Source organism: Spinacia oleracea, chromosome 4 (genome assembly GCF_020520425.1).
Source record: "Spinacia oleracea cultivar Varoflay chromosome 4, BTI_SOV_V1, whole genome shotgun sequence".
NCBI classification, from domain to species: Eukaryota; Viridiplantae; Streptophyta; class Magnoliopsida; order Caryophyllales; family Amaranthaceae; genus Spinacia; species Spinacia oleracea.
In genome coordinates, this window is record NC_079490.1 from 1,127,798 (window position 1) to 1,138,948 (window position 11,151).

The window sequence follows — 11,151 nt, forward strand, 5'->3', positions numbered from 1 at the left end:
TAAGTGAAAATAAGGTGAACAAAACATGGCCTAATTCCTACCTTGTTTTCGAAGTTATTGCCGAAAATAAATTAAATCCGCTTTATTTGAATTCACTTCATAATATTCCTAGCTAAACAACAATAATTCGTATGATTTTATCTACAAGAAGAAATTTCTTTGACAAGGACATAGTAATTCCTAGTAGCTAGATAAGTCGCCTATTCTATCATTATATCTACCCAAAAGCTTTTGTGTAAGACCGCCTAACTGTTAGATCGCCTTTTTTATACTAACTAAACTAGTGTAAAACATAACTAAAAATAATAAAATCATAACTAATTGAATAACAAAATAGTTAAGGTATAAAGACAAATAGTTCAATTTATGAGTCAAATTAGTTATTATTTTTGAACAAACTTATTATTAACTAAAACTCATAAAATCTTAACTAATTGATCTCATTGCTTAACTAATCAGTTTCATTGTTTAACTAATTGGTTCAGTGCTTAACTAATCAATTTCATTAGGTGACAACAAAGTGGTCTAACCGTTAGACGGTCTTTCCTAAAAATTGGTAATATCTCTTGGTACGACGTTTCCCTCAAATTTATCTATCGTTCAAGTATTCAACCATAATTCGAATTAAATTTCTTCATTAGCAAGGACTCTAAATTAATTACCTTGTTTACAACGTTTCACTCCAATATGAGTCGGCTACATGTCATTGGATCATAATTGGGTCAAAATAACTTGTAAAAGAGGGATTTATAGGGAGCTTTACCAAATTTGTTAGTGGTTATTGTCATACGGATGTTATAGCACCTTTTATACAAGGGCGAATTTTAATAGAATACTAGATTTTAGCTTGTGAGATGCACGGATTCTATTAAATTATTTCATTTTAGAATTATTTTTTCATTATTTGAGTGTTTGATTTAGATAAAATTGTATTTGCGTGATGTTAGTAATTAATTGATAAGAATGTCTATGTGGCACTCGATTTTTTTAATTCAAAAAAAATTAGAAATCTTATTTTTAGGTTAAAGACAAACCCTAAGGGACAAAATCATTTTTTTTGCAAATGGCATCGGTTTTTGAAAAATGGCATCCATTTTTCCAAAATAGCATCGATTTTTGAAAAATGGCATCCATTTTTCCAAAATAGCATCTGTTTTTAAAAAATGGTATCTGTTCTTTGAAAACTGGCAGCCATTTTTTGAAAAAAGGCATGTGTTCTTTGAAAAATGGCACATGTATTAATGTTTGTCTTATCCCTATTTTGTCGTTTAGTGAGGTGATAAGAATCTTGAAATACATATCAGATATTAGCCTCTCCGCCCTCAAACTGAATCGCCAACTTAATTTGGGAGATAAGAAATTTGAATAGGTAATTAGTAAACAAGAAGTAATCATAGAAAATCAAACTAAAACCCAATTCTTTTCTTTTCCTTAAATGGAAAAAGGAAAGATCGTTAAGCAAATCTTACTTACTATACTTCACATGGGAATAGAAGACCAAACCAAATGAAGCAAAATGAAAAGTCTTTATTTAATTTCAAACTTTTGTAAACCAACCAATGACCAAATCAACCTTACTTAGCTAGCTTTAAGGTGGAAAATGAACCAAGTGTCCAAGTCTTTTTATGTTAGAGGACTATAAATAAAAGTCATAAACTTTAAGGTAGGAAAAGTAGCTAGTTTGCATAATTGACAATTTCATCTAGCTTGTTATTCATACAATTAGGGTAAAAACGTGTTGCCCCGTCATATGTTTTTTTAGGTAAGTCTTAAAATAACATATTGTACTTGAAATAGTAAGTTAGCACAACCTTTTACCCATATGGATGTAACGAATCGTCAAATTGTAAATAACAACATGGCTGATCTTGTACAGTTTTACGATGTGATCTGTAGAAAAATTAGGCAATAAAATATGTTTATTTATGCAATTACACGCAAATTTTACCCACTGTGAAATTTTTTGCCGAGAGGGGGATAGAACCACCAAAGTCATAAGGAAAATCCGCCATTGGTGATTGATTTTGGCATACCTTTACGTGAGCAGAGCACGAGAAAATGTGCTATCACTGCACACCCGCTGTGATACAAACGTTGCGATACAAGAAAGTTTCAAGTTAGAGGGTTTTTGAACCTTAGCCCTAACAAAGTTTATTACTTTGCTCACTTAAAAGGCTCCAAATGAGCAAATAATTAACCTTAATTGGTTGTACTACGCACAAGGTACGTGCATACACATGTTGGACACTATTTGTTGTAACATATATCGTCGGGTTTTACTAATTGATGAAATTAGTAATATCGTCAAGCCGATTGGCAATGTTGGTTAAGAATCCACCAACAACAATACTCGTATGAAGTACGTTGTATAAGTCGTGGGTCGGGCCTGGGCCGATTTTTTTGGGAAAAAAGCACGGCACGACAAAGTACAAATAAGATTAGCCACAACAACCCGACACCCGGCACAAAAGCCTACGGGGCCTGTCTTGAACTTTCCAGCCCGACCCACGGCCATCTTTATGTTCAGGTGTCTCAGACTTCATTCACAAACCGTGCTTACTAATCCTTGGATAAAATCATAAAAAGTCAACGGAAGTCAACTGTGGTAACTCGACAGCGGTTTATAAGCACAAGTCAACTATGGTAACTCAGCACAAGTCAACAACAGCTATAGCATTCTGAGCAGCAGCCTGATTATCAAACTGACAATCATGCTTAATTGTCAGAGTACCTTTGAGCAGCACAAAACAGGTTTCCACTGATATTGTATAATTACTAATTAGACATTTGGACCTAATCAGTAACTTGCTAATCTCTCAAACTATATGACCTTCTCTAATAACCGAAAAATAAATTTCAATCAACTGATATAAATAATATCCTACATTCATCTTTCTGACAGCTACCAGCAGAAGCACCAAACAAATTTCACTATCAGACATCAAATTAACCCACTAAGTCACTAACAGCAAACTGTACCACTAAATTTATCTTTATAACAGCAAGATGGTTGATAGACCATAATCCAGATTCCTAAAATTCAGATCTTAAGCTACAAATTAGAAAGAATTTTCAACATAATTCCGCCCCTGATTTACAGGGAGATAAGAAACATAGTTCAAAAGCTATGAGAAACACGTGCATATAGAATTCGTCTATTTCAGTGCAATGTTGGTGAATACCAAAGATTTCAACTACAGCCTCTGAAGCAGCAGCTCGCAGAGATAATACAATAACCAATGCATTAACGGGATAATAAACAACAAATTATACAGAAAGGTGAGTGAAAAATTAGGATATTTGGGGGGAAATTTTAGTTATCTGTATCCTCCCTCCTATGTCCTCAGTTCCTCACACCACCACTACATTTCTTTTACCTTCACTCACCATTGTTCTTATTAGTTCGTCTCCCTATTACTTCATTAAAGCAGGCAGCATTATCAACAATCCAAACACACCCTAATTCAAACAGTGTAAAGGTTATGAGGTGTCTAGAGACACGAACATATATTATCAGGCAGTGTTATGAAAGTTCTTTATAGGCCCTCGCCCCCAACAAAAAAACAACCTTGTGTGAATATCTGTTCATACAAGTGGTCAGAAAAGTGCACATTACATTGTGCCAAGGTAATGAGGATAGAACCTATTGAATCATTCTTCATCTATGTAATTAATTCATTGGTGTTTCTTTTCTTTTTATGATTTCCTCTTTTTTATGTACAAATCTAATATCTACCACCAACATACCTAACAAGATAGAATGAAAGCTAAAATGTTCTTCATAGTATTTCTATCCTCAACAAACGATCATGTCAAACCCCTTGTCACTATAATGCAAATGAGGCAAGAACCAATGCAATGTAATTGACTTCTTATTTAATTAGATGGTAGTTGATAGTGAGGTATTTTTTTAATATTGATAGTGGAAAATGTGTCAACTTTTTGAGGAGATAATGGAAAATGACTCACTTTTTAATATATATTTTTAGGGAGTAGATATATAGGTGGGTCCATGGGTAAGTATAATATTAATAAAAATATACCATTTATAGAAACGGTGCAAGTAATCCGGGACGGCATTATAAGGAAGGCGGTGCAAGTATTCCGGGACGGAGGGAGTACCTAACAAGATAGAATGAAAGCTAAAATATTCGTCATAGTATTTCTATTCTCAACAAACAATCATGTCAAACCCCTTGTCACTATAATGCAAATGAGGCAAGAACCAAAGAAATGAACTATATACTACTGCAGTACTGCCTCATAAACTGTGTATATGAGTTACTAGAATGGACTCGATATGAGGAACTAGCCACAGGAGCAAGTGCTAGAAGCCTAGATAAATCCAAAGAAGTTTGATTACCAATACTGGACCTCAACCCTTATGACACGGATAGTATATCCAATTTTGTAATCTACTATCAGTGTATATCAATCAAAGCCTCAAAGGGAACTGAAATTGGGAATACAAGAGTGATTGATTACAGTCATTACTCAATAGACCAAGAAATCTGCTCCAATTTTAACATTTTAAGCTTCTACAACCTCATCAAGCCAAAATACAAGCTAAATAGTACCAATCATTTTGTTACCTACCTCGTAATTAAACAAAAACAAAATCGTCAATGCATCACCTTTGGCAAGTTTCCGTACTTCTGTATTTTTTTGTAAAATAAAATACTTATTCCAAGTTTCACAATAGTTAACTTTGATCGGAGAAGGTAGATGAGGTCCCAAATGGTGATTTTTGGCAAAATTGAGAACCCAATTATAATTCATGTTGTAATTCATGTAGTAATCAAACGAAAATAATCCGAACAAATAACAGAAATACAAGTAAAAAAAACAAAAAGTACCAGATATGGCTTAACGGCGATCAGTTTTTCCAATTCCTCGCTTCCCAGAGTAAAGATGTTTAGGTTTGAGATTAGGAATAACTCTATCGCCTTCTCCCTTGTGTGCATTCTTGTTCCTTTTCTTGGAAGATTTCTTGGCAAGATTAATAGCTTTAACCTTCTGGATTGAGTCCTTAAATCCTTCTCCTGGAACAACTTCACCTGGTGGCCTTGACAACGATCTAGACCTGGGACGAGACAAAGCACGCAACTTCTTGTTGTTGGGTTGCTCAACATCCATATCCATGACATCACCTTCTCCTCCAACTTCAGGTGACCTCTGTCTTTTCTGACCCCTTGACTTGCTACGAGCTCTCAATATAGCTGCAGAAGGATCGATCCCGATTTTCGTTAACTGCCTACCCATTCTCTCAGTCGTAAACTTCCTATCCTTATCAAACTTCCTCGGCACAACAGCTCTGCTACCAGCAGTGCTCTTCTTCAACCTGTGTTCTTGTATAAGGATGCTTTTCTTTCTCCTAATTTCTGCAAGTGCCTCTTTCTCTTCCACTGTTAATTCCTCACCATCCATCTCAAAGTCTTCCTCCGCCTCGTCAGCAAGACGAAGGCCTTCTTCTCTCTCCAACTCTTCAAGCCTATGCAGAATATCAGGATCAACAAAGTCATAAACATTGTGCCCATCAAGAAATTCTGGCATAATGTCCTCTTTCCATTCATCGTTTGCCAATATATAATGCTTCTTCAAGCTAGCAGAGTATACACCAGCACCACCATTCTCATCCTCCAACTGCCTTTCAGTTATTCTATGTTCTTTCTCTGCCTTTTCCGCTGCTTCCTTCGCCTTGGCTTCTAGGACACCTTGAGGTATGCAAGCTGGTCTTTCCTTCTGGTCTCGGGGCTTTGGCATCGCTACATGAAAACGGTTCAAACAGTCATTTATCTTCTTAGACTTCATCTTCAACTCAACCCTCTGATCTAACAATCTATCACAAGCTGCATTCTTCACTGCCATAACCCCTTCTTCCGTAAGAGTACTCATGGTTAGAAGAACTCCCTCCTCTTCATTAGTTGCCTCACCTCCTTGACCAATCACTGTTTTCAGAGCTTCCGCTTTCATGTCCATTACAAGCTTCTTGTCTTCCTCGGGAATATTATCAAATGCCAGCAAATCTGTCTTATTACACACTATGATCAATGGCTTATTCATGAAAAGAGATTTGATACTGTGAAAGAGAGCAGCTTGTTGGGCAATGGTATATCCACATGATCCAGAGATGTCTAAAAAGAAGAGGATTGCAGCTCGAAGATGTGCAAGAGCAGTGATACTGCACATCTCAATAATATTCCTATCTTCAAATGGTCGGTCCAGAATCCCAGGGGTATCTATCACTTGATACCTCAAATACTTGTAATCTGTATGACCCACAAAGAGAGACTTTGTTGTAAATGCATAAGGCTGCACATCTACATCAGCCCTAGTAATCTTGTTCATAAACGAACTCTTACCCACATTGGGGTAACCACAAATTAAAATTGTTCTTGTGTTTGGGTCAATGGAAGGCAACCTTGCCATATGCTGCCTAACTTGCTCAAGATAAGCCAAACTAGGACTGATTCGCTTCAATACTGTGCACATTCGACCAAGAGCAGCAACTTTAAGACACTTACATCTGTAGAGTGAATCACCATACTTCAACAGCTTAACATAATCCTTCGAGATTTTTGAAATCAAGTTTCTAGCAGTATTCACTTGTCCAAGCGCAAGCTTGTAGTGATCCTTGTTGTAAAGAACATGGAGGAGATCTCCATAAAAAGGGTGGATATCATCGAGCCTAGGGAACTCATCAATAATGGCAGAAAGTTTTTCATGAAAATTCTGTTGCGTGTATTTGACTTTCCTCATGTAAAACTGTCTAAGACGAGAAATTGCATAACCTTTGTGGACAACTGTTGGGGTTTGTCGTTGTGTTCGAGATAGAACAATGTCTATCATTTCTTTCCCATTGGGAACAACCGTAATTTTCTTGAGGTTATACTGCACCATTGTTACAGGTTATTGATCAACCTGAAGAAGAAGAAAGATAAACACAATCAAATGTTGAAAACTTTTAAAAGAAAGAAGTTCTCTATAGAAAAGGATAATAAACAGAGCGTAAGAACGAAAATTCAAATAATGGATTTCACTTGGGGTAGCACAACAAGGTTCACATAAAAAATATTCTTACCCTCCACACTACTATTGACCACTGTTACCTGATTCGCAAGTATGAGATTGGATAAGGGTACACAATTCGCTACATAATTTGCTACATTAGACCAATTTGCTACATTAGACCATTTTCATGTTATAATTCGTTTATTTGGTTCGCGATTCGTGCGGTGATTAGAGAATTAGGTAACGCTGCTAATGACAAATAAAGGACACTGGAATGCAATTAAGTAAACCATGGAAACAATAACAAGGCCACGGCAAGATGATAATGGATTTGTACAAAGAAAAACCTTACTTGAGCAAAATATCTACTATCAAACTCTAGCAAACACAAATTTCACATTGAGGAAAACTCAGATTAGAGCTTTAATACGCAAATTATTAGTTTTATAGCTCAGATTTCTACTATCAAACTCTAGCAAACACAAACTTCGCATTGAGAAAAACTCAGATTAGAGCTTTAATACGCAAATTATTAGTTTTATAGCTCAGATTTCTACTATCAAACTCTAGCAAACACAAACTTCACATTGAGAAAAACTCAGATTAGAGCTTTAACACGCAAATTATTAGTTTTATAGCTCAGATTTCTACCATCAAACTCTAGCAAACACAAACTTCACATTGAGAAAAACTCAAATTAGAGCTTTAATATGCAAATTATTAGTTTTATAGCTCGGATTTCTACTATCAAACTCTAGCAAACACAAACTTCGCATTGAGAAAAACTCAGATTAGAGCTTTATCGCAAACTATTAATTTATAGCTCAGATTATACTACTAGACCTGACAATTAGAATGTTATACTGATTGAAACCCCTCAACCGGAACACGGCCAATTTAAAACCCATTTCAATACACAGATCATAAATCACTGAGCTAAACCAACATTGGAAATGATAACATGATTTTCAAATACAATAACAAAGTGGGAATAGACTAAATCGACATGAAAACAACACCAAAAGAAAGCCACCAACAATATTTCATCATTTTCCAACATTATATCAGGAAAAATCCACCGTCCCCAAATCAAAATAAAAACTTATTGGATTTATAAATACAGATAAAATCGACAGAAAGATTCAACAAAAAAATCGATACAAAACAGAAAATTGAAGGAAGTAGAAAGGAAAAGAAGCCATACCAATGTTATCGAAACCGAGAATAGCAGCGGCGGAGAAGGAGCGGTGGTTGACAGAGGCGCCGAAGAGTAGAAGATGATGGTTCTGTTTGAGGAGAGGAGTTAGGGTTTTAAGTTGAGAAGGAGTTTTGTTGTTTCCTAATTCTCCAAAATTCAATTAAAACAACCTTACTCCTAATTAAGTAATTAGGGGTCTAATAATCTTAATTAAGTAATTAGGGGTCTAAAAAAAGTTGTACAAAAATCGATCGGGAACGGAAAAATGATTCAGATCAGCCTTAGACCGGACTGGTTACCTAATCGGAGACCTCGGATCGGACTGATTAGCTAACAGGAGGCAATTGATTTGGTCTCCTGGTCGAGAAAAAAATATTTTCCGATTTTTCGGTCCGATCTTGTCCAAAACCTTTAAGAACAATTTTTGGATGAGACTTGTTTTCCCTTACAAAATTGTTCCTTTGTAAATGGTTGTATTATACTAAACTGAGCACTTTCTTAAACTGGTCGTATTTTACTAAATTGTGCACTTTTATTTTTGAAATGATTCTATATTTTAATACTTCTTCCGTTTCATAAATATCGCATCATGGTTGACTTTTACTCCTCTAACACATTACTTTGACTCTTAATATCTCAAATTATGTGTAAGTAAAAAATATTAAAAAAAAAATTGCAATTTAGAAAATACTGAGTATATAGCGTACGAGTCTAACATGACCCCGCATGACTACAATTTTGTCTCTAATCACCATTTTGAGACGGATTTGGTCTATTTAGAGACGGAACTCCTCGCCTCTATAAAATGATTATTTTGTAGTGTCATGAGTTAATTCGGCCAGTTCGTGTTACCGTGTTAGATCCTTCATAAGTTACCCACCTTTAATGATTGAATCTTGTCCATATAAAATTTTAATAGCTCTATATGCACTATTAGAGACAAATAACAATTAGTTATTGTGATGGTCGATAGCTCAAATGAGAAAACTCCCTGGTCAAAGGCTTCTACTTTGATTCATTAATGTTGTGATTAAAGCGAAAATTAGAACAAACTTATCTGATTCGATGAACTGAACGAAGAACAATTGTTGCGTCGTGGACACCCACTGTCCTAAAAGACGATTCCGCGCTACCTCCCGGTGCAGTAGAACAGAATGCGGTCGCCCTCCAGGATTAGCGCAACTCCGACGTTGTGTGCACTCACAAAGCCGGATGGAGTCAGAACGTATGCCCAAAACCGAGAGCAATTTTGTGTGAGAGTAAGAATGTGTTTTCGTATTTTGTGTGTATGATTTTCTGTGTGAAGGGAACTGAAACTCTGATTTAAATAATTAGAAGGAAAGCATTGCAACAGACAAAAACGGCTGAGGGAATGAATGTTGCAACAGCCAAAAACGGTCAGAGACATTGAATGTAGTAACGGACGTAATTAATGGTAATTAATCCAACGGTTACGTAATCAATACAGATTCCCGTAACAATGACTTAAGCAAAACGGTCCAGTTACCAAAAAGAATAGGGTTGACCCACAAAACCCACCCCACGCCCGCGAACCGCATTCCCAAGTCCCAAGTCCCAAGTCCCAAGTACCAAGGCCCAAGGCCCAAGGCCCACGGCCCACGGCCCGCGGCCCGCGGCCCGGCCCGGCGCGCGCGCGCGTGTGTGTGATGTGTCCACCCATACCATTCTCACACTTTCTTAAACAAGAGTTACACTCATTCCCCAATTAATAAACAAGAGGAATATGAAGAGTTTTTCCAATGTGGGACTCTTGAATTTTCACTCACCCTTTTTTCCTTTGTGTTTCCCAATGAGAATTTCCAACAATCCCCCACAGGTTCGAATATGCGGAAAAGAAAGAAAAGAAAGGAGAAGGATATTGGTTTTGGGCAAACAAAACAATTGAATAGGTGTCAATGTCTTTCGACTTGAATTAACACTTAGTGACATTTAAGCTATGATCTCTTTCCTACCAAGTGACTTTCGTATTGAACTTGATAGGGAGATAGAAACTCGTCACTTAAAGCACGCAACTGAATATGTATGACATTCTGACTCCGCGAATAAAGTGACGCCTTATACTGGCCATACGACCGACCTGGATATGCTCATAGGTGCTCTAGAGAATAGCCCACATCGCAATTCTCATAGGAAGCGGCCACACTTCCACACCTACGTAGGTGAATCCCATCAAGTGTGAGCTACATTCACACCACCAAACATATGGTATGGGTTCATTAAGAGCCGTATGCTCAACCTCTTTCCTATTGTAGCAAGCACATTATAACATCTAGGGGATGGACAAAAAATAAAATTTTGTGCTTCCGAATTATAACAATAATGTCGTCCTTTGAACTCTGTGAGTAGGAGTTCATTATTTTACAATTCATTCAACGGGCTTCAGGCCCATCCCTTCCGATGTTTCCAAAACTAGTTTTCTACATAGGCCTTTCGTTAACGGATCCGCAATGTTCATTTCAGACTTTACATAGTCTAGTGATATCACCCCACTTGACAACAATTCTTTGATGGCCTTGTGCCTCAAACGAATGTGCCTTTTCTTCCCATTGTAGGCATGGTTGTTTGCCACAGCAATAGCCGCTTGCGAATCACAATGAAGTGCAACTGAAGGAGCTGGCTTCCCCCACAGCGGAATATCTGCAAGCACATTTCTCAACCATTCTGCCTCATGACCTGCCAATTCAAGAGCAATAAACTCAGATTCCATAGTAGACATAGCAGTACAAGATTGTTTACAAGATTTCCAAGACACAGCTCCACCCCCTAGGGTGAAAACATAACCACTGGTAGAGTTAATTTCATCATTGCCAGAAACCCAGTTAGCATCACAATAGCCTTCCAAAACTCCTGGAAACTTGGAGTAGTGCAAACTCCAATCCATGGTACCCTTAAGGTACCTGAGCAATCTCTTCAAAGCATCC

General features: G+C 36.9%; 1 protein-coding gene across 1 annotated transcript; it reads right to left on the reverse strand.

Moving 5' to 3' along the window:
* Nucleotides 1-4,726: 4,726 nt before the first annotated feature.
* On the reverse strand, nucleotides 4,727-8,391 carry LOC110802069 (nucleolar GTP-binding protein 1-like). The gene is made up of 2 exons (XM_022007493.2): nucleotides 8,216-8,391; nucleotides 4,727-6,921 (listed from the first exon to the last, which is right to left on the reverse strand). Exon 2 carries the CDS (start codon nucleotides 6,898-6,900, stop codon nucleotides 4,867-4,869), a length of 2,034 nt encoding a protein of 677 aa, XP_021863185.1. The 5' UTR covers nucleotides 6,901-6,921; nucleotides 8,216-8,391; the 3' UTR covers nucleotides 4,727-4,866.
* Between the last annotated feature and the right edge of the window lie 2,760 nt (nucleotides 8,392-11,151).

Bases quoted from the DNA above. Each gene is read 5' to 3' on its own strand.
- LOC110802069 (XM_022007493.2), bottom strand. From the start codon at position 6,900: ATGGTGCAGTATAACCTCAAGAAAATTACGGTTGTTCCCAATGGGAAA.